This window comes from Tyto alba, unplaced genomic scaffold (genome assembly GCF_018691265.1).
Source record: "Tyto alba isolate M040663 unplaced genomic scaffold, T.alba_DEE_v4.0 Super-Scaffold_23, whole genome shotgun sequence".
Classification (NCBI taxonomy): Eukaryota; Metazoa; Chordata; class Aves; order Strigiformes; family Tytonidae; genus Tyto; species Tyto alba.
The window spans coordinates 11,695,741-11,719,038 of NW_024881297.1; the positions used below are offsets into that span (position 1 = coordinate 11,695,741).

Genomic DNA, 23,298 nt, shown 5'->3' on the forward strand with positions numbered 1-23,298 from the left:
CTTGCTTTTACCTGGTAAGGAAATGAAAGCAAACAGATTGATTTTAAACTACTACTGGCTCCTACAGGGAGAAATGATGGCATCAGCCAAGGGGTGTGTATAAAATCAATGTCTGTAGTGATGACCCAACTGTTTTATATTCCCCAAACATTTTTAACTGATCAAGGTAGTCATCCATTCAGTTGCAGAATAAATGTGGTAGAAATCCCATTCACACCAGAACGTGGAGTAGGTTCAGCCTGTGAAGATCACTTTCTAGATCCTGATGCTATTTTCACGTATCCCAGTACTACTGAAGTCATGGTGCTGAACAAAACCTCTCAAAGGTCTCCTTCATCCTCAAGCTGGTAATGAGAAGTATTCGGTACTAAATTACATCAAAGTAATTTATAGAGACAGCATAGGTGTTTCAAGAGTCCTCCACTTGAAACTGAGACAAAAGTCATGTAAATACAGGAACTTGACGTATGTTTTCCTTCAAAAATAACAAATGCCTCTCCTGATCCAAGGTGCCCTGTCCCACAGCTGAACTCCAAGGCATCTTCTTATACAGAGATCGTTATGGAGAACAGTCCTCAGTTCTCCTCCTTCTCCCTTTAACTTTTGTTAGCTCCAGCTTGCACACCACTATTCCTCCAACACATAAGCATACACTGTGTTTCTGGCTAGAGGAATAAGCCAATCCCCCTCATAAATCAGGATTGTGAGATCAGAGACTTGTCACGTCTCTCTCATCATTCAGGATTACTGGACCCCCAAATGCTTCATCACATGCTGAAAAACTTTACATGGAAAAATTCCAGCCTTTATGAAAAGGTGGGCGTATGCCTAAGATAAAGTTGTGAATTAATGTTTCCCAAAATCGACCAAATGTAATATCTTCACTGTATTTTCTTCAAGTTTTACCATAAAAATTACATAAGCGTGGGTTCTGTGATAAGCTTTTTTTTCAGCTTTTACAGAAAATGAATTCTGGACTGACTCACTAAAGTCTTTTTTTTTAGTCTCAAAGTAAACCTAAGTTTTCATAAATGTACACGTCTCTTAGTCTGAAATAGACTCTTTCTCTATGATATTGTTAACTCTTGTATATTTGAATTCTATTTTCACAAAGGGTGAATGCAATAACATTTTAACTATGTAATTTAGCAGGAATAGAACCAAGCACTTTGATTCATGCACCAATCAAAGTAGAACAGCTTAATACATCCCTTTAATAGTCAAAAGCCTTGCAGTTTTTATAGAGCTGTGAGATCTATTTTGATGTTTCTAACAATGTTTTGGGTCTGGTATAAATTTTCTTCAGTAGTCATATTATGACCTGATAACAGCATACTGTATATCAGAATCTCAGTAATATTTCAGCAGTTTTGAAGATTTTTGGAAAAAAAAGAATTTGCCCATTCCTCCTAACCATCTCTGATGTGATGTGGCAGATGTACATTCTTCTAAATTTCCTACCCGCTTTTAATTGTCCTCCGTGGGTCTTCAGGAGCTATGCAGAAGTGAACAAAGCCAAGCACAGGAGGTCAAAATCAATGGAAAAAAATACCAGGAAGCTTCAGCAGTTTTCCCGAAACTGTGTTTGTTTACTTTAATTGTAATTATCTCCTGATGGTGTGATTTTCTCGATTCATAGCATATTTGTATTCCTTTGTTTTACAGTTACAGAGGATACTGATTAACATTCACTCAGAGGATAAGCTCAGTTAAAAGATACTTACTGAGTCATTTCCAAATTGTGGTTAAAAATTCACTAACAAAATTTCACTAATACACAACCAACACTGTGTGTCTGATTTTTGTCTTTTTTAAAGTGGAGTAATAGACATTGATTTCAATAATTTTATATGTTACTTAGTTATATGAATATCAGCATGATTACTGTCAGAAAAAGATATTAGCTTTGTTGAAGCATACTGCTTGTATTTTCCTTTGCCTGTGTTTGAACTCATGTTTTAGAAAAAAAAAAAGTGGAGATATCATCTGCATTTTTGAAAGACTGACATTTTTTGAGAACTCATACTTTATGTTAATGCTATACAACTTTTTTTCTAATGGTAGCAACTGAAAACATCCACTAAGATGGAGCCTACTGTGTTACGCTCTAAACTATGTGAACCTGTAATTAAGGCTAATATTTTTCCAAAAGAGGTTATAAAGCACCTCAACAAGTCAGACAAAACACAAAAAGGAAGGAGTTGTTATGTCATTTTTATTGCTGGAGAACTGAGACACAGTAGTATTGCTTTAATGGCCCCTGGTCACACATAGAATTTGTGGAGATTTCAGAAACTGAACTGAATTCTCCCAAATGCCAGTATGGATTTTCAGGTGAACAAGCATCTTGCTCCTTACAAATTGCATTACTTTCTCCTCTGAGCTGATACAGTTGAATTGTTCTTGAGAGACTGGCTACTGAACCAAACACTTTGCAGTTAAAATCTCAGTGACACCTGGGCCAGGTTCCAATGGCCTTGGAACGCTCCATTGGTTTACTATGCAGTGTCATAGTACTAATGTCACAGACTAGAAGAGGCTTCTGGGAGTCCAACTTCTAGTTCCAAGATAACACCAAATGCTGAGCTCTTTCTTTTTTTTTTTTAACCTTTTTTTTTTTTTAAGAGATCTTTGCATAGTACCTAACACTTCTAGAGAAGATTTTTCAACATTTTTAGGGAGATATTTGTCTCATAACACATATGACAGCTGCCTATCACACCTTAATCTCTTGTGGTAACAACATGTGGACTCTCACTTCTAAAAAATGGAAAACGATATGAAAAAAAAGATTAAAAACTTTCAAGGATATCTAACCACTGCCTGTTACCAGCATATTTGTAAGAACCTCTGAAAGGGGAACTGCTGGGCAAAATGGGTAAGTAAAAAATACCGCTGAATTTGGATTATGCCTTGCCTGATCTTGCTACTGCTTAAATCACTTGTTTTCTGCTGACTAAACAAAAATGTAGTCCTAATTTATTTGGCATTTTGAGGATTTTTTTTGTTAAAGATTGATAGATAAAATGGCCAAACTCAAACTTTTACAACCCAGAGCATGTACTCTTTTCTTCTGCTGCTTTCTTTTGCTGCCATTGCTGCAGACAGCTCCTGTAATTTCCAGACCCTGTTTGTTACTGCACTTGATGTTCCCAGGTGGCAGTGTGAGTGGGATTTGAAGAGCAGAGCATCTGAAGAGCAGAGGAAAAAACATCTGCTGAGGCTCACTAAATATGAGGAAGGTAATGTACTATTTGCTGATGTAAGATACAGGATCTCAGGCCAACAAACAGGCTATCCTCTGTGGTAGGATCACCTGTTGGCTATTCTAAGGAGGGGACGTAATACCAAAAACTGATAAAAGAGTCATGGGATATGTACAGTGGAAAAAACCTCACATCACAGATCTTCATGTTTGAAAAAATAATGGTAGCTGGGAAGGGGAAGCACAAATTATTTCTAGCTAATTAAGTAATGATACTAAGTGAAGTGAAAGGCACATTCTGCTGTAAGGCAAATAAAGACAGGAAGAAATGACTTAAGTCTAAAATGCCATAGCATACCTCTCAAATTACATTGTCAAATTTGTCTCCAAATCAACAGCAGATTAGATGAGAAGTATTGTGGATGATGAATATGATTCAGGGTCTTAATTTTGACATATTTGGTTATCTCTCCTTTGCATTAGTATCATGATGAAAAATTAAATTCACATTGTTTATTACAGAGAACTTTAAAATCAGACCTCTTTAGTAGCACAGAGTTGTATCTTGGAAGAACTAAATCCACCAAAATATGCTTGGAAAACCTAAAATCAGCCAAATTATGGCACAATCTTTCTGCATTCTGAATTCCAAATAGATGCAAGAGAGCAGGACAATGGGACAATTCTCTATGTGGAACAGGATAATGAGGTGAGAAACATCTCTTTTGTATGAAACTAAATGAGCATAACTGCAAGCTCAAAGCCATAGTCCATTAAATAATACTGTGTTTGCCTGGACATGTTAATAAAATAAATTTTTTAAAAGTAAATTCATGCAGTTATCCAGATAGCTTCTGTAAGAAATCAGAAGTCACAGGAATCACCTCACCATATTTATGTAGCTAGCTATTTCTGGAGCTATTTCTATTTTTCATTTGAAAATAACTTGCCATGTTGACATTTTCCTCCCTTTCTTTCAGCAAAAAAGCTGTGAATATTTTTTTCCTTGAGCAACATCATTTAGGGGACCATTATTTCTTGACTCAGGAAACTACCAGTGAATGTTGGGAAAGAACTGTGATTCACAACAAGGCTGTGCTGGATAGTGATATGATAGCAAAATGACTACGTGGCATGGAAATTAAGTTTATCATCATAAAAATCTGCTCAGAGACAATCTAGAAGTTAAAACAGTATACGAAGGAGATAGTTCCACCTCAGGGCATAGGTTACTGCTAATCCCTAGCTCACCACTTAGGTGAGGAAAAATGAAACACCGAGGCTGTAGATGAGTAGATTACATCAGTTAAGTGGATACTGAAACCTTGGCTTACAAAATTTTGCAATGCATGGATGACAGATGGATTTGCACAGTTTGGATTGCCAAGCCACATCAAGACCATTAGAACTCCTGTCTGCACAGCCCTTCAGGTCTCTCAGTCCATCTTCATAATAGTTGTAGGCTCAAGCTTTTACTACACTCCACTACCCTGCCCCTCATCCAGACACCAGACAAAATGGATGGGAAGGAGGATCTCAAGAAGTTGTAGAATGACCAAAAGGTTTTCTACTGGGAGGTAGAAGGGAAGTTTCCAAATGGTTAATGATGAGGCCAATTAGTAACATTAGATGGTGTCTGCCTCAAGTGCCTATAAAACTTTCCCTATTTGACACAATACCAGCAAGAACAAGGGAGGGCACTTCCACAGTGGCTGGGTAGCAGAACTGCTGAGAATTTTGTTGTTCATGCAATTTAATCCTTCCTGCCAGCTGAGCACAGCATCAGGGTAGTCTGCAAGGAAGCTAGAAATTGAAAGATTTTATACAGCTGTTCCTTTAAAAAACACATTACAGCACATGATGCTGCATTAAGCCTTTGTCAAATATAAATGTTTTTTATCAGGAAAAAAAAAGAAAAACACCAACAATGCATACCTTACACGATGACATTCAGCCTATAATATTAAATATTTCAAACATCACTGAATGCAACAATGATGATGTAGTGGGCATGCCTGCAAGTACTGAGGCCACAGTTTTGAGTTAGTCTGTGCTACAATAAATGTAGTATTTCTGCCTGTTGTCTTCGTCAGACACACAGAAAGGCAAGTAGCAGAATGGGGTTGTCAGTGATTCATCATTTTGCAGCCTGAGTGCAGGAGAAGCACATGGTTGTTCTCAGCGTGTCATTAATTTTAGGCTGTAGGGCTTTTCTGGGCTGAAGTTTTAATTAGAATATTCTCCTGCAGGACCAACCATTTTTGCAGTTGCTCCAGCAGATGTTTCTGGATGTTACTGTGTTTCCCAGTACTGTCTTCTGACAGTTTTCTATACCTCTCTCTTTTTAATAGAGGCTTCTTTCTTCCTTCTATTTTCTGATCCCTCTTCAGGATACAGTAATTGATTTGATCTTACTCTACAGGCATGGATGATGAGCAAAGCAGGTAAGAAAAGGAATGTTAATCTTTGTACAGATAATGGTCTGTTGTTCTGAAATGGCAGATGGTCCTCTCTATGGAAGAGATTGTTGTTATCCTCACTCAGGAACTAGGGAACAGAATATATTAATATTAAATCCATTTCTCCTTGGCAACAATGATGAAAGTTGTATTTTTCATCAGGTTTGGAATGTCTGTTTTGTGGTTTTCCTGTTTATTCCCACCACCATCTAGAAATGTGGTGCTCTCTTGGAGAGAGAGCACATCTTCATTCAGCTTTGTAAAAAAGGCCTGGTTCAGGCTTAGGCTGTTGAGTTGGCTGAAGGACTGGACAATGTTGGAGCAAGGACAGAACAAGGCAAATGTGCAGCCTACCCTAATACTGAAGGAAAACTGTAACTTAGAGGCATGTCTCCAACAGGCAACTTTTTCAGAAAGGAAATAGAGCAACAGTCCCCTGGATTGCTTTTGCTTTTCTTAGGAAGTTTTTCACATAGCAAGCACGTCCACCCTGTTACAGCCTAACTATCTCACTTCCCAAGATGATATAATTAAAAACTTATTATGCAGTAATTCATAGAAATGCCCAATTAAGTTGCACCCTAATTTCCATGCTCACCTCTTTCTTTTTTTCTTTTTAGGACATGGATAAATTTTAACTCTTATACTGAAGAGTTATATGGTTGGTGTTTGTCTTAAAAATATCTTTGAGGGGGAATGAGAGGACTGAATATGCCTGGAGCTTTTTTGGAGGCTTTCATTTGCCCAGCAATCTTGGTAAGCTTACAGTACATTTGAATAAATCTAGTTTACAACTGACTAGATGATTACGAATGTGTAACAAAATACTGCATATGAAACTTCATTCAAACATGAGTAGAATTAGCTAATAAAAGCATCGAAATTGAGTTCCAGTTATAGACCTAAAGTTGATTGTGTTAAAAAAAAAAAAAAAAGTGCTTAATGTATTGAAGATGGAAAGGGAGACAGGAAGAATAGTAGAAATTGCAAAGGCTGTGTTCTCAGTGTCATTGTGTTGTCCTTCACAGAAGTGCATATCCTGAACACCAGAAGTCAAGGGTTGTGTGCAATGAGTTTTATTTCAGGGCTAACACTTACTTTAAACTGTCACAGAGTTTCATTGTCTCAACTGATTAAGGAACAGGCATTTTTAACACCTTTCAGAGAAAAAAAAAAGAAATTAACAACCAAGATCAGGGCTGATTTATTTCATTTTCATGAGTGAGTGAATGAATATGGTGGCATTTCAGTGATCTTTCTAAAAGCAAATTTTGGTATAATTAGAATACGAAAAAAATATGAAGGTGAAGTAAATGCATGTGTAACCCTGCAAACATACCTGATTAAACCACTTCCTTTTCTCTGAAAGATATAGAAAATGAAAAAATATTAAATTTTCCTCAGGTCCCCTGCTGTAAGTGATGGAGGCAATCCTCTAATCACAGCCTTTGATCTTTCAAATTCAGCTGGAGAACCTTACATTAGGAATAATGAATCAGCTAATGTGTAGTTTAATCTAAACTCGTAGTTTCAAATCATGTGGTAAACTATTGTAGAAATTTTTAAGAGGGCAAAAAATTTTTCTTGGTACTCATAGATGTTAGAAGCAGTGGAGCAAGACACTGGGTGAAAGATACATCTCCCCCCTTTATTTACTTTGTTCTCATTTTTATGTTAATGTAACTGTTTATATTAAAGATTAACGTCAGGAATAAACTCCTTAACAACAACCTTCTACAACACCACTGAAGAGCATCACACAGCCCACAGGCTAGCACTGGACAGGAGCTAGCTCAGTGCATGCAGAAGCACCCTTGAGTACACTAAGGATAGGTAATTATTTGTGAGCCTGTAGATTAGTATCTTTGACTGCTTCCCCATCAAGTTCCCAAGGACCAGCTACTCTATTCTAACTTTCTGTTTATGGCATCTTCTCTTCTAGCATATAGGGATAACTCATAGCAAAGTGACCAACAGACAGAGATTCAGTTACTCAAGGCAATTTTGGTAATGAAGGCTGATCTGATTTCTGAAAAACAGACTGGGAACCTTGGTTCCTAAATTTCTGGTAATGTAACTACCTGCCTGTTCTGCAGTGAGTGATACCTCTTTGAGCTGATCTTTGGAAACTGTTCTGAAACATTATCACAATATTCTTAGTTAGCTTTTGTGCAGTAGTTTCTAGAGAGTATTTTATATAAATAATCTCTGTTAAAAATAAGCAAGAAGATAGCTCAACTACAAAAGCATCTTCCAGTTCAAGTCTTTATTGATCACTAAAGATTAAAAGAAAAGATCTTTAGAAAACTATTACAGAGTGCACAACAATGTATTCTCAGTGGATGGATTCCACTCAGCTTTTTAGCTCGTAGTAGACTAGTACTATTTTCAACTTATCCACACTTTTTTTTTTTTTTTTCTTCTAACAGGCACAACATAGATGTTAATGGCTATATGTTACATCGGTTTTGAGATACTAAGCCCTGTTGGGAAGGATGTTGTCTTTTTGTCTGTGCCTTCATAGCTACATCAATCATGGTGTATAAATATGAGAAATGATTACTTTAAGAGATGATAAAGTAACAGCATAAATGCCAGATGAATAAACCTGCACATACTTTAAAAGGGGAAGTGGTACAATTGTATTTTAAAATGTTCAGTGGCTTTGGAAGCAAAGGGAATCATTTCCAGAAGAATGAAGGAGACTGAATAGGTAAGTTGTAGCAGAAACAACATTAATGTGACCAAAGGACAAAATAAGCTTACTTACTGAGATTGTCACAGAATTCTCTGTCCGAATCTTGCTACACGAGTAATGGCTTTTTATATTCTTTAAGAGCAGTAGGGGAAATACTGTAGTTCAAACAACAGTGGCTGTATTTGTATTTGAAATGTTCGGCATAAATAGAAACTTATTTACTTGTGATGCATTTGACTTTTTTACAGGCTTAGAAGTGTAAATAACCTTAACTTGACTCACATGTGCTACAAGCAATCGTTGTGGAAGAACTAGCATGCAGTAACTTGTACCTACTCAAGACAGCAGCTCATGACCTGCTCTGATACTATCATATGTCATACCTTCAGCACCAGATGAGAAATGCCAGGACCTGCTTTTTTTGTATGAGAACATGAGCAGGAGACTGAAAAGGTAGGGACAAAGGCTTGGGGAGTTGTAGTCTGGTGTGGACAGATGGAATATGATGCAGGAGACGCTAGAACTGTAGACCAGAAAGAAGGGGGTGAGAAGTGGGAGCACTATAACAAGGTCTAATTTTGAAAGGCCTGAGACAAGTAAGTCCATGCAGTAGTCTAGATCACAGTACCGGCAGACATCCAAACCCAACCAAAAAGTGGAAGGTCCTGTGATTTCCTAAGTGTGATCTTTTATCTTTTACCCCAGTATCTCAACAGAATACAAGCAACAGAATGGCAAGGGATTAGATAAAAACAAGAAACAAACTTTATAATGAGTGACTGTCTCAATAAGTGAGATTTGGGTGTGTGACTTTGCTATGGTATATTCTTCACCTGTCCCATAAACTGTTGCTGTCTGCTCTAATCCCCACAACATTACATAGGCTACATTGGTGGGGTTTGAGTTCCAAATTATTCTCCATAATCAAGAGGTTTATATTTTTCCTGCTTTTAATAAAAGTTAAGATTCTGATGTGATCACTCTGGCACTCACAGAATCATAAAACCACAGAATGATTTGGGTTGGAAGGGACCTTACAGATCACTTAGTTCCAACCCCCTGCCCCGGGCAGGGCCCCCTTCCCCCAGCCCAGGGTGCTCCCAGCCCCGTCCAACCTGGCCTTGAACCCTTCCAGGGAGGGGGCAGCCACAGCTGCTCTGGGCACCCTGGGCCAGCGCCTCACCGCCCTCACAGGGAAGAATTTCTTCATTTAATCTCATAGAAATCTACCCTCTTTCAGTTTAAAACTGTTGTTTCTCATCCTGTTACTACACTTCCTGATAAAGGGTCCCTCCCCATCTTTTCTGCAGGCCCCCTTTAAGTACTGGAAGGTCTCCTCAGAGCCTTCTCTTTTCTATGAAGTCATATGAAGCTATTGGGAAATCAGAGATTAACCCAGTTTTGAGCTGATTGATTGTTTCTATGACTTCTGCAGAAAAGCATCCGGTAAGCCAGCACAAAAGATGAGCTATAGTTTGAAGTATGAGCAATTACACATTTAGAATTGAAGAAGCTAAAGAAGCTCTGATCAAAAATTCATTGTAAAAAAAAACCCACCCTGTCCTAAGCAACAACTTCACTGACATAGCTAGCATGAAGGCCATTCAGATAACTCCTGTTTGGCTTTTTCCCCCTATCTGCTTATTTAGGCACACTGGCTTTGCACAGAGACCTCTCCAGCCACAGTGCAGCAGGCTGGCAGGGCAGGCCGGGTGGGACAGGGCCGTGGAGGCAGGGCTATAGGCACAGTGCCTGCCTTGCAGCCCTCGCGCTGGCGAGGGCCCACGGCTGGGCCACTCTGGTTTTACCTCCATGGCAAGGTATCATGCAGGCAGCTCTCTGCTCCGCTTGTTGGCATGGGATAATCAAGTGTTTGAAAGTGGGAGAATTCCACCTCAGCCTGCCAGATCCCTCAGAAATAGGCTCCACTCCTCGGGAAAGGAGCCCACCCAGAGCAAGGGAAGCCCTGGCCTGCCAGTGTGGAGCTGGGTGCAAGCCTGGGCGGTTCCGAGTGCCGTATGCTAATGGCTTCTGGGTTATAACGAGGTCACCCAGCCACACCGCATACTAGAAATGCAACTGATACAGAATCATCTAGAAAACGTGTTGGGAAGCTCTGATGAGTGCTACAGAGGCTGGATACTTGGCAGGATTTTCCTCCTGTATTAAAAACCCTTGAGAGTCAGGGGTTATGGCCTGCAAGCTGCAGAAGGTCAGCTAGACATAGGCATTAAGACCAAGCAAGAGGGAAAGTCTGCTAGAACTTGCTGTGCCACGAATAAACTTTGAAAAACACGAGTATGAAAAAAATACAGACCCATTTATTATGTAATTCTGGTACAAGTGAACAAGGAGCGGAAAAAACAAAGCAGAAAATCATAGGGTGCTAGTGATCTCATCTAAAATATAGGAAATGTTTACTCTATTGCCTAATTTTCTTGGTGGGTTGTAAAATGACATTTAAAGCTTTGCTGAAATTTCCTAAAATGTCATGTTGTTTAAGTGGCACTTACCTGGCTCTCCAGCCTGATCAATGTTCCAGCAGAGTTTCGTGTTGGCCGCACCCTCCCCAGCATCCTGCCTGCTGGAACGTTACTCAGAACAGAAGCACAGAATCTGGATCGTGAAAGTACATTGTGGGACCTAGGCGTGGAAAAAATAAGCATGTATAATGTTGCAATAGAGTTCTGAGTGGCTCTCAGCTCATCTATTAAGAGCATTCAAAGCAGGAAGTTGCTGAAATTTTGCAAGTGACTTTTGCAAGTCCCCTTTAAATCTTCTAAATGAGTGGAAAACACAAGACACAGACTTTTTAAAAGGTTCATTTTTACCTAGATAATAGAGACCCATCTTTGAATGCTGCAGTATAAGGGGGGTCCCCCTGGAAAAGGTATATTGTCATCAAAGGATAATTTTGTGACTTCCAATAACAATCAGAAGAGAGGTTGTAGGCCAGGTAGCTAGTATTAAAGTCATTAACATCAATATAATTCTGGTTTTTATAAAGGGCTGGAAGATGTCCCCTAATTACTACAACACAGCATGACAATTGCTCTTAATAGTTGCCTTTTACATGGACATGACAAAGTCCAGCCATGTGATTTTACTTTTGTTCTCCCCTATTTTACACAATAAATCAGAAGACAATAAATGCAGCAAACCATATGGAACTAAGGTTGGGTCAGCAACAATCCACTATACCACCTCCATTTAAGCAGTGTTTACATAGTAAGGATCATGGCAACTGTCTAATCAGCTCATTGCCTTTTTTATTACCTTTTCACACATGACACAATAAAACCTAATTGGAATGTTTCCCTTCTATTTCAGAAACCTTTTTTTTTTTTTCCTGGATTCACTTTCAAAGCTTGCAAGTGTTAGGGTTGGAGAAACTGGTTTTGTATTCATAGCAAGACCTTGAATACATACAATGATGAAGACGTGTTGACAGAACAGTTTATTTGGAAGTTTTTTATAAAAGGAAACCCAACACAATCTGCAAGAAAATAAGCTTGTGAAGGACACTTCTGAAGGAAGTTGTGGAAGTTCCATCTTCAGAGGTATTAAAAAATCAACCAAGCCTGGAACAACCTGCTCTAATGTTGAAGTTAGCCCTGCTTTGGGTGTGAGGCTGTAAGAAGTGACCTGTAGATGCCTTTTCCAAAGTAAATTATTCAATTAAATTAGACCTTGAATTAAAAAATTTGATGGAGGAGGGAGGCAGAAATATGCAAACACGCACAGATGTGTGATTGCATAAGCATTATTTTCTTAGAAAATTAAATTAAATGCTGGTAATTTCAAAGCTATGGGCTAGGAACACAGTCCTATTTCTATACATGTAAGGGGCTATTGCCTACAGTTTTGTTAGAGCTTTCTGCAGCTCGGTCTCAAATAATAAGACTCAGTTCAGTTGCTTGTAGTTTGGTCAAGCTGAAATTGTTAGAGCTGAAATTTCCTGCACTGAATTACTTATTCAGGCTACTGATTTTCTTTTAAGTTCCATTAAGAGTAGTTCAGTCATTTCCAAAAGCAAATTAGCAGAAATATGCATTTCTTTCATATAAAGAAAATGTTTATAACCATTTAATTAAAGCTGTGCTTTTTAGTAATGTGTTCAAATTTGGCAGCCTAGGAGACCTGCTCAAACTCGGCCAAGTCATGAATGGCTTAGTTTACATAATTGCAGAAGAGATTTGTTGGCACTGTGTAGTTGGTCTCCAGCAGTCTCTTCACAATGAACATACTCCATCTCAGAGCTTCAGAGACAAACAGAACCCTTTGTATAAAAAACAAGGCTTCCTGCAGGAACAGCATGGTGAGGGCTGAGGAGCAGAAATTAGTGATGCTGCTGGTACATAGCAGTGGAATTTGAGTAGCATGACTGAATGGAGAGCACAGCAAAGAATTAAGGCAGAGTGAAGGTGAAAGGAAAGAGGAAAGGTTGGGTGTAGCAGAAGTGGGAGGATTTATGAACACTCAAGTATATTCTTCTTGAGAACTTGAAACTTAATACCATGCTTAATGCCTTCCCATGAATTCATAGTTTTAAAAAGGTATTAAATCTTTAATCACAGTATGATGTAACGATTTCCTTTTTCTCTCACAGGATTTAGGAACAAAATGGATTCTTTTCACCAAGTGGACCAAGCTCCTGAAAAAAATCATGTATAAATGTCCACATTTGAAAAAGGAAGATGCGTAGAAAAGAAGGCAGATCACAGAAAGAAAAGCATGGGTTCAATGACAATGGCAGTTGAATGCAGCCCTGAGGAATGGAGTCCTGTCCCTGTCTTCATCTCACCATCTCCCCGGGATTTGGGCAAGTTCCTTAACCCAGACTTTTCGCAAGTGACAATAATTTTTTGAGTTCTTTCCTACAAAAAATCTTGACTTTAAACTGCTTTGTATACCTGCCCTTAGGATGAAATTCTTCCTGCTCCCAAAGCATATATTTCTAGCCATCATAGTCAGCTAGCTCAGATGCAAGGTTTTCCAATGCAGATGCTATGGTTTGAAGAAATGAATGCCCGCTACAGAGCTTAGTTCAAAAAAGCATTGAGTACTCACAGCTGTCTGTGTTCATATATAGCACCCAGAACAAACTGGGTGCTATATATGAAAACAGACAATCCTAGGGAATGCTAAACAATCTCCCCCAAAAAATTCCATCTCCAGGTATCACATACTGGAACGAAAATCATTAGGTTCTTGCAGTCTTTTCCTGTTTGTAAAGTAAAATTCCCATATTCTTATCCTTCAGGACTTTTGAGAAAAATGAACTCATTCATGTTCAAAAAGCAATTGGATACTCTACTGATAAGTGCCATAAATGGGGGGGGGGGGGAAATATGGATTTACAACAGGATGCAAGGAATGTGCAACAAATTAGACATGGGGCCATACAAAAGAAGAATACCTGAAATACAGAGTATCTGTTTTTCCTGGTTTTCCTTGTTTTTATTCATATGTGTATATATATATATTCTAGCCAAAGTAAAATTACATTTATTGTGCCTGTGTAACAAATTACTAAAAAATACAGTGTAACTAAGGCTGTAGATCTTTATTTGTTAAATAAAAAAAGATTTAAAATTACATAAAAAAATGAAAGAAAGCTGTAAGCAGTGAGGCAGCATGTAAACCCCAGTCTGATGACGCCATCACTAGCATCCAGTGTTGGTCATCACAGGGCAGGCTGACACCTGGAATCCCCAGGATGAGAACAGGGATCAGTGCAATCCTAGGTAGGTTCCCAGTGCCACCCTCCTTCCCATCCCCTCTGCTGCATCTACATTGCACGTGGCAGTTCTGAGCACAACTGATCATGTTAACTCTAGTATCGGAAGTAAAGTAGCCTGAGGCTGAAACGCTAATTTCATCTATTTACTCTGCCAAGAAGCAGCACAAAATAAAACTCCACCTAGCAACTGTACCACTACCAATGTACACTAGCAAGGAAACAAACCATACTTTTTGGTTTTCTGCCACAGGCTGCAACAGATGAGCCTGTGAGAGTTACTGCGACTCCCATTCCAGTGTTCTTAAAAGCACACTGCATGCACTCACTTTTAACAGGTATACAGATGTCTATTATTTTTTAACAACATTCAAACTGGGGCACCATGACTCAGAAGAGAGCCAGTATGGCTTATACAGACAGATGTAGTTATTTTTGGACAAGTGTGCTCGTGTCGATACCTTTTACAAGCAGGTTGGTGGCAGTAACCAGCTGCATCTTTCAGATGTCAGGCGCAGAGTTTTCCATGTTCCTGCAACACCTCTCCTTAGTCCTGGAAGGGCAGGTAAGGTTTCCTAATTCCCCTTGCAGGAAGACAGACAGTGACACTTTGTCACTTGCCAGAGACACGCAGGCACCACTGGTACAAGTGCCATAATTCTTAATTAGCCAATGCAGCATCAAAAGAGGCCATAGAGTTCGTGCCTGATTTTCCATCATGTTGGTTACAGAATTGATATTATGCTAGTAATAGTTAACAACATATTAACAGTTAATACAATATTTAAGATCTGCAGAGTGAAACCTTGTCAATATTGTTACTTCTTCACGTAAAATGGGTTTTCTATTGCGTGAGTTGTTCACAAGATCATTAGCTAAACAACTGCATCATCATATATTTTATCTGCACAAACAGGATCTGTGGCAGACGGTGACCTGATATCACCAATGAACTCAAGTCCTTTCTCCAGCAGAGACAATAAAGTTCTCCACATTGTCCTTGTTTAGAGTTTAAACTCTAGGAAAGAAAATTACTAAGCACTTGACATTCACAGCCTTCTGACAGATACTGCAGCCAGGGAAAGTGGGAATCATTTTTGGCTAGCGGTTTAGAATATGGCAATCCCTCTACTCAAAAATAAATTACAACCAGTAAAGTTGCTTCACTTGTATTTGTATTTACATAAAGGCACCCTAAAACATTTGATAGATTCTAGTCATGGGTGGGCTGGTTTAGCAACTTTGGTATAGGTTTTTTTTAACTGTCACAGAGTGCAACTCTTCTAATCTATAGGAATTCTTATAAAGTTTTTTAAAAACAGTTCCTCACTGGGTAAAAAAATCAGCCATTTTTTGGTAAAGAATTTTTAAGCATTGGCACTAGACTTAACTGATAAACTATTAAACCGTTAAGTTGTAATTTATAGCAGCTATAATGGCAACAATGTCTGAGTGATCACCCTATACTGCCACTAAAGATACACCTCATCTCTTATAGGATGAAATACTGTAAGGTGGTTTGTAATGATGCATATATCTTGTTACCTGCTGATAATAGCCTATCAGCAAGGACAACAGTTTAATTATATAGTACATCTCCTGCTGACTTCCAAATATTTCTGCTGCTCTTCACTAATTTCTTAGCTAAAAAAGAATCAGTCTCCTTATTTTTACATTAGTATGTTAATTTATGAATGGAAGACAGAAAGCTTTTATTAGCTGCTGAGCTGCCTGAATTCTTTGTGTTCTCACGATCGTAAAAAAAATCTAGCCCCAGCTGCCCATAAATCTGATGGATGGCGGAGAACAGGTCCCAGATAGGCTAAAGGATGTAAAGGAAATTCCAGACTAGAACTCTCACAGAGATGTGCAGAATATTATCTCAAAGGTGGAACTCAGCCCTGGCCAAGCGGGATCTCTGCTTACAGATACAGATCAGGCAGCTTGGGTGAAATGTCTTTCTCTTACAGTTCTTCCTTCAGGTTTGTTCTGAGTGGGACCATAGCACCCATCTTGGGAGCGGAACTGGCCCAGCAAGAGCAGAGGAGCCTTCAGTACACAGAACCCTTTGAGGTGGGCACCAGCAGCTAAGGTTCAGTGTTTGGCACAGCGGCAGCGAGAAGGTAAATTGATCTTGGATTAATGATACGAAATCAGAAGTCCTTTTGTCTGTGAAAGAATAATTTGGATGTCTAGGTACTGGGGACCTCCAATATAGTCCTATCCCTTTGAACTCCAGCTCAAAAAGGAGTTTTGAGCATATCTTCCCATGAGGACCTATTAATAGTGCTTTCTACCAGTGCCTGGTCTTTGCAGAGACAAATGTATCAGCTTGTTTGTTAATATGCCAGCACTTATTCTCAGAGTGAACTCCTGTCTTATCAAAGCTTGTAAAAAGGGAATCAGAAATCTGGGTTGAGTGAGAAGAATGTCTTTAAATTTGGGAACTACTTATTAAAAAAAATAGGATTTTACTTCATACACATTTCTCTGAGTAATAAGTAGCCAATAATAAATAATAGTAGGGATTTCGCCCCTACATTTTTGACCAATTACTTTTGAAAATTAGAAATATTTTAGCATGCAAGCACAACAAATGAACATGTTTGAGACGTTCTTTCTTTGTTTAACACACTATAATTTTGTGTAGAGAGTCAGAAATGTATTACAATGATGAGAATTGGCAGTGCATTTCAGCCCTGTAGTTAAAATAACCTTTAAAGTCACTATCTTTCATTATGAGTTTTTAAGTGCACAGAAAGACCTCATGAAAAATATGAAAGCAAAGGTATTTACTCTCCCAGGTTTTAGCTCTTACTGATGGTGCAATGATGTCATAAAGAACATAGCAACAAGACTGTGTCATGTAAAAACCAAGAGGAATAAAATATGTACTTCTGCGCAGACTAATAAGTTTGTTCCAACAACTGAGGTTGGGCTGCTGTGCTTTACTGATCCCTGCAGGCAATAACACTGTTCTGGCCTGCAGAACGGTGATCTACTTCACACCACTAAAAGTGTTATTTTGATAGAACAACATGTCTCACAGAGGGGCTGTTCCAGATTGTCCTTCTCCCTGCTGTGCCTGCTGCAGCAAGCTGAACCCCCTGAGCACAGAAGAGGGAAGCATTTGGCTGACAGAACCCTGCACCTGACATTGGAATATTTGTGTCAAATGTATTACTAGCCACGGCCTGGAAGAGACTGCAAGCTGAAGTGAGAAGGAACTTATCACTCTTCATAAAAAAATCTAGCATTCTCTTACCCATACGACCCATTGACTCCACATCAGCCTGTACCTCTGTTCCCTGTGATCCCTTTCTATTTTCAGTGAACATCTAGGAAGCCTCAAAATGGATCTGACCATCATATTCTTTCTATCAGAGAACTCAAACATTCTTAAAGACTGCAGAGTATCAGAGAATAGTTTAGGTTGGAAAAGACCACCAAGATCATCAAGTCCAATCGTTAACCTAGCACTGCCAAGTCCACTACTAAAATGTGTCCCTAAGTGCCACATCTACCCATCTCTTAAATACTTCCAGGGATGATGACTCAACCACTTACCTCCACAGCCTTTCCAATACCTGACAAACCTCCTGAAGTCTGCTCTCTGGAAGTCCAAGGTAGCAGTTCTGCTGACCCCCTCCTTACTTCTCCAAGAATCAAAAACTCTATCACTTCGTGATCTCTATGCCCAAGACAGCCTCTGGCCATCACATCACCCACAAGTCCTTCTCTGTTCACAAACAACAGGTCCAGCGGGTCGCCTTCCCTAGTGGACTCACGCACCAGCTGTGTCAGTACATTCTCTTCCACACACTCCAGGAGCCCCCGAGACAGTTTCCTCTCTGCTGTATTGTATTTCCAGCAGACATCTGGTAAGTTGAAGTCCCCCACGAGAACAAGGGCGAGTGATCATCAGACTTTTCCCAGCTGCCTATGGATTATTTCATCTGCCTCTTCCCCCTGGTTGGGTGGTCTATGACAGACTCCCACCATGATAGCTGCCTTCTCTCACTCCCCCTTGATTCTTACCCATAAACACCCAACCCTTTCATCACCATCATTAAGCTCTGGACAATCAAAACACTCCCTAACACACAGGGCCACCCCACCACCTCTCCTTCCTTGCCTACCCCTTCTGAAGAGTTGATAGCCATCCATCGCAGCGCTCCAGCTGTGCAACTCATCCCACCATCTTTCCATGATGGCCACTATGCCACAGTTTTCCTGCTGCACAACAGCTTCCAGCTCCTCCTGTTTGTTGCCCATGCTGTGTGAGTTGGTGTAGATGCACTTCAGCTGGGCTACTGATCCTGTCACTGTTTGGAGGGGAGGAGCCCTAATTTCTATGTGACCGTTCTCAGGTGCTTCCGTGGTTCCTAACACATCAATAACCCTTGTGTCTTTGCTGCTGCATGGTTCTCCATCCCCTACCTCCACTGAGAGAGCAGACCAAAGGACCTCACAAGCACACTGTCCCTCAAACATTGCTGTGCCAGTCCCAGGCTTATCTCTAGCAAGCCTGCTTTTACCCTTTTCCCCCTTCAAATCTATTTTATCAAATTTTTTCAAAATTTAAATCCCTTTCAGTGATCCCTGCTAACTCCTGTGTGAAGATCACTTTCCCACTTTGAGATAGGTGTACCCCATCTCTTGCCAGCAGACCTGGTGTTGTATAGACTGACCCATGACCAAAACCTCAAAATTCTGCCAGTGCCACAAGGCTTGGAGTCAGGCATTGATCTGCTGGCTCTGCTTGTTTCTTCCCTCATCATCCCCTGCAACTGGAAGGATAGAGGAGAACACCCGATCCCTTAACCAGTCATCCCAAGGCCCTAAAGTCTCTCTTGATTGCCCTTGGACTTCTTGTTGGATCTTGATCACTGACTACCTGAAAAATCAATAATGGATCATAATCTGAGGGCCGTACCAGGGTAGGAAGATTTCTCTTCAAATCTTTAACCCTGGCCCCGGGGAGGCATCAGACTTCCCTGAGAAGTCAATCCAGTTGGCATACTGGACTTTCTGTTCCCTTCAGAAGGGAGTCTCCTATGTCAATGACCCATCTTTTTTTTTTGTTTGTTTATAGAAGCAGTTTTAATGCAGGGCGTAGGCCAACGTAACCTCAGCGACCCCTCCATGCTAGCTGAACCATCATCCTCGTTATTGTTCGGTTCCACTTGCCAAGCCCCATGCCCGTTATTCCGGGGCAGCTGAGGCAGGGCGCAGTCCCAAGGGAGACATGCCTGCTGTGCCAGGCAGGAACTTGTCACCATTGCCCCTTAATCCCTTTTGTCCTCCCTGCCCGGGTGGGCAGAGCCCCAGCAGCCTCCCTGCACGCCTCAGCCGTGCTCCCAAAGGGCTGCTTTTATACTGGGGGGGGCAGGGGGCGGCGGGGCACGGTGTGGCCACCGTTGCTCCCAGCCCCTCTGAGGTCCATCAGCTGCCGTGGCGGCTCTCTCGGCTCTGCGGGGGGTTCCACGGGGGGGTTTCACGAGTTCCAAAACCCACGTGGGCACAGCGTGGGAGCGCTGAGTGGCAGATCCCGCCAGCACCGCAGCTGCTCGCCCCGTTACAATGCTACACCCTGAAGGGCTAGCAAAGCTGACCCTCATTGATTGAGATCACAGAGCTGAAGTGATCGTGACAGTTTGTAAAGTCATACTACGTGTCCTTAATGCTTAGAACAGTCCTCCCAGAGAATGAATTTGGTACCTCTACTGCTCTATACAGATCATTTGTTTAGACTAAGCTGATCTGTAACTATCTTCTTCCACGACAAAAGTGATACCTTTCCATTTATCTAGTACATGTCAAATAAACTGGTAACAGTAAAATGAAATTAACACATTCATAACAGGCAAAGAAAGTGCTGTGCTATTGACTATTTGGAAAATACAGCAAAGCATACTGTGATAGTTATAATAAGGAATTTATTCTGCAATATCACACACTTCTAAAAGTAAGCAGCACAAATATACCTGTTGTATACAGAAGGAATCACAAAGTAGTGGTTGTGCACAGTAGGGAGAATTTCCTATTACTGGCTTTTAAAGCAGTAATTTTTAAGGTTTTGACAATGCAATGCTTCATAAGTTTCTGCCCCACCCATCTTTTTCCTCCTACCTTTGGTTTCATTAGGTGGAAGGTGGTGTTTTTAACAACAGACTCATAAATGCATTTCCTTACTCAGGTTTACTACCAGCTAATACCTCCCTATTATACTGCTATTGTCTACAGTATCTCTGTATCACTACTTTCAGTAGGATTCCACTTGACTGCAATTTTTCAGTTCCCTGCCTGCATTTAATGCTCTTTCAAGCATATACACTAAGACGGTAAATAACTTTTCTCCCAGCTTTTTATCTCTGTCCTTGCTATGTTAACTAGTCTTAAGCAGTATCTTTGCTTTCCCCTCATTTTGCTAATGACAAATTTTCACTGGCTAGCACCAATTCTCTGTACTTGCTGATGTCTCTTACACAGTAGTAAGAGAGAAACAAGTGTTAGATACAAGGTTAAATATGATACTTAAACTATGTCTTTGATATTTATAACAAATCTTATGAGACAATTTTAAAAATATTAAATAGTTGGAAGCTAAGCAGTATAAGTTCCCCATCTTTTTAATGAATTAAATAAGAAAGAAAGAGACAAAGCAAGAAAGAAAGAAAAAACAAGAGGATGTTAAAAGTTGTAAAATACTCACAAGTCCTGAAAAAGTTGTGCAGCAAGTTTGGCACAGAAGTTAGGATAATGTTTGCACTAGTGACAGCAGCAAATGCTCCACCCCCTCCTCCATGCTGTTTTACTTTCAGTTGTTATATAATGATATAGGACTGTGTTTGTACCGAATACAGCGTGGGAATTATTCTTACCACAGATAGCAGATTGTAGGGATTTCCCACTGCCATTTCTGAGCAATTTTCCAACTTGGAAAAAACCCACCAAAAAACGTGGGGCAAAACATATGCCTGAGATTTAGAAGGCAGGCAAGTGACGGACAAACACAGAACGCAGCTGCTTGCTGTCCCAATCAGCGACATTTATGCATGCTACCCCTTACCCTTCCACGAAGGGAAGAAAGCACACAGTTTGTGCCCTTGCCTCTGCACAGTCCCTTCCCCCCTTTGTAGCTTAAGTGTATCCTTCCAACCAGAGCTCCAAAGAGTTGCTTATCTTGGAAGCAAACACTGTAGCTTTATGCTGTAACTCCTCCTCTTGTCTGCAGCCTGAACAGTGTTTTACTGGCTGTCATAGCTTTTGCTCAGAGGGCAATTGAGCACCACGTAGCCGCTCACTCACCCGCCCCCACCCAAGGAATGGGGGAGGGAATTGGAGGGGTGAATGGAGACTCATAGGTTGAGATAAAAATAGTTTAATAATTGAAATAAAATAAAACAATTACAGTAATGGAAAGTATGAACAAGTAATGCACAATGTGATTGCACACCACCCGCCGATTGATACCCAGCCCATTCCGAACTAACGATCCTTAAATACCAAGATCCCACAATCACAATCCCAGATGCAAGAGAGAATGCTGCCTACCCATCCACCCCTCCTTTAACTATTGACTGTGACGTTACATGATATGGAATATTCCACTGGTTAATTTGGAACCAGTGCTCTGGCCATGCTCCCTCCCAGCTTCTTATGCACCTGGGCATGGGCATGACATGGGGAGCTGGAGAGGCCTTGGTCCCAGCAACAACTGAAAACATCAGTGCATTATCAACATTATTCTCATACCAAATCCCACAGTGAATCCAAAACACAGCACCACTCTAGTTACTGAGAAGAAATATTAACTCTATCCCAGTTGAAACCAGGACACTGGGGCAGCCACCACAAGAGGGAAAGAAAAGTTGTCTCTCAAGGAAGCACCAAGAAAGAAGAGCATGGCCATGAAAGAGAGTTTCTGGGACAGAAAAGACCTTCTCCAAAAGGAACAGCATCTGGCTTGCTGTGGGACAACAGCACGGAGAGGTGCCATAGGCCCAGGTGACATCAGAAGAGGATCATTATAAAGAAGCCAGAAAAATACTCAGCAAATTGCAGTGAACTCAAAAGCTGTGGATTTTAGCTGTTAAGAAAAGTGGGGGGTTAGTGGCTATGATAATCACAGGGCATGGTGGCTGTAATCCTAAAGTCCTGCTTAGACACCTCACAGTGAAAAACCTTGCTACCTTGAGCTAAACTTTAATGTCCTGAAAATGAGGCTCAGCAGCACCCTAGGAGTACTCTCAGGTTTCCAGGAACCATCAATTACTTACATAAGGGTCATGCACTCCAGAGACAACAGTGAAAATGGTACTTTCTCTCTGTGTGACTTTCTTTTTGTCCTCTTCTGTGTTATTCTGGGTGCTGGTGGTTGTTCTGTGCATGTCACACTCTGTGAGGTGGTAAAACTACTCTGTAGCTATATGCAAGGGTTTTAGAAATGGCTCTGTCTCCTTACTGAAGAAGAGATGAGTTTCTAGAGTTGGGCATTTCCTTCCTGTTTCTCAGTGAAATAACATGTTTTCAGGAACGCTATTTATAAACCTGCTCAACAATACCAGTTAGTTTCCTGTGCTGGGATCTTCTATTACAGCCAGATTCAGAAAATATACTTAAGGACCTAAATAAGACTTCTGTATCTTGAACAGCTGTCATACAAGAGAGAGAATCAAGGACTGGAGCTGAGTGTTTCCAGAGACTAGTTCTAGATGGCTGCATGACGAATGCATTACATGAGGCAGCTTGCTGCCGTTTCTGAACACCCCCATGCACTGTGTCCTGTGGTTCAACGCTTGGGTCTAGCATCTGTTCTGCAGAGGAGGCACCAAAGTGAAATGCAGCCATGCTGATTAGCTCCCATACAGAATCTGGTCTGCAGTCACTACTACTGCAGAAAATCTTCTAGCAATTGAAGACAAGACAAAAAAAGCAGAACTCATGATTTCACACTCTTCAGGAATTCAGCTCTCTCACATGACACCTTACCTGTGTCTCCAGAAAAGCAGCTACTCATGCTTCTTCTACTCTGTCTCAGTACAGTGTTAATACCACTTTTTAAGCAGTTGTGCAGACACAGGAGGTGAAATCTGCCTCAGCTGGCAGCTGTTAGAAACCTGGGAAGGATTTGAAAGAGAAAATAAAAGTACAGACTTGCCTGGAATTCTTGCTGTGACAGAGTACAAAAATA

General features: G+C 40.5%; 1 protein-coding gene across 1 annotated transcript in view; it reads right to left on the bottom strand.

Moving 5' to 3' along the window:
• Window positions 1-20,861, bottom strand: part of IL15 (interleukin 15) — a 36,728-nt gene extending 15,867 nt beyond the window's left edge. Inside the window, exons 1-2 of the mRNA XM_033001707.1 lie at window positions 20,818-20,861; window positions 10,876-11,005 (exon numbers count right to left, since the gene is read on the bottom strand). Coding sequence (XP_032857598.1) covers window positions 10,876-10,938 — 63 coding nt within the window. The 5' untranslated portion in view covers window positions 10,939-11,005; window positions 20,818-20,861. The remainder of the gene's footprint in view (window positions 1-10,875; window positions 11,006-20,817) is intronic.
• Between the last annotated feature and the right edge of the window lie 2,437 nt (window positions 20,862-23,298).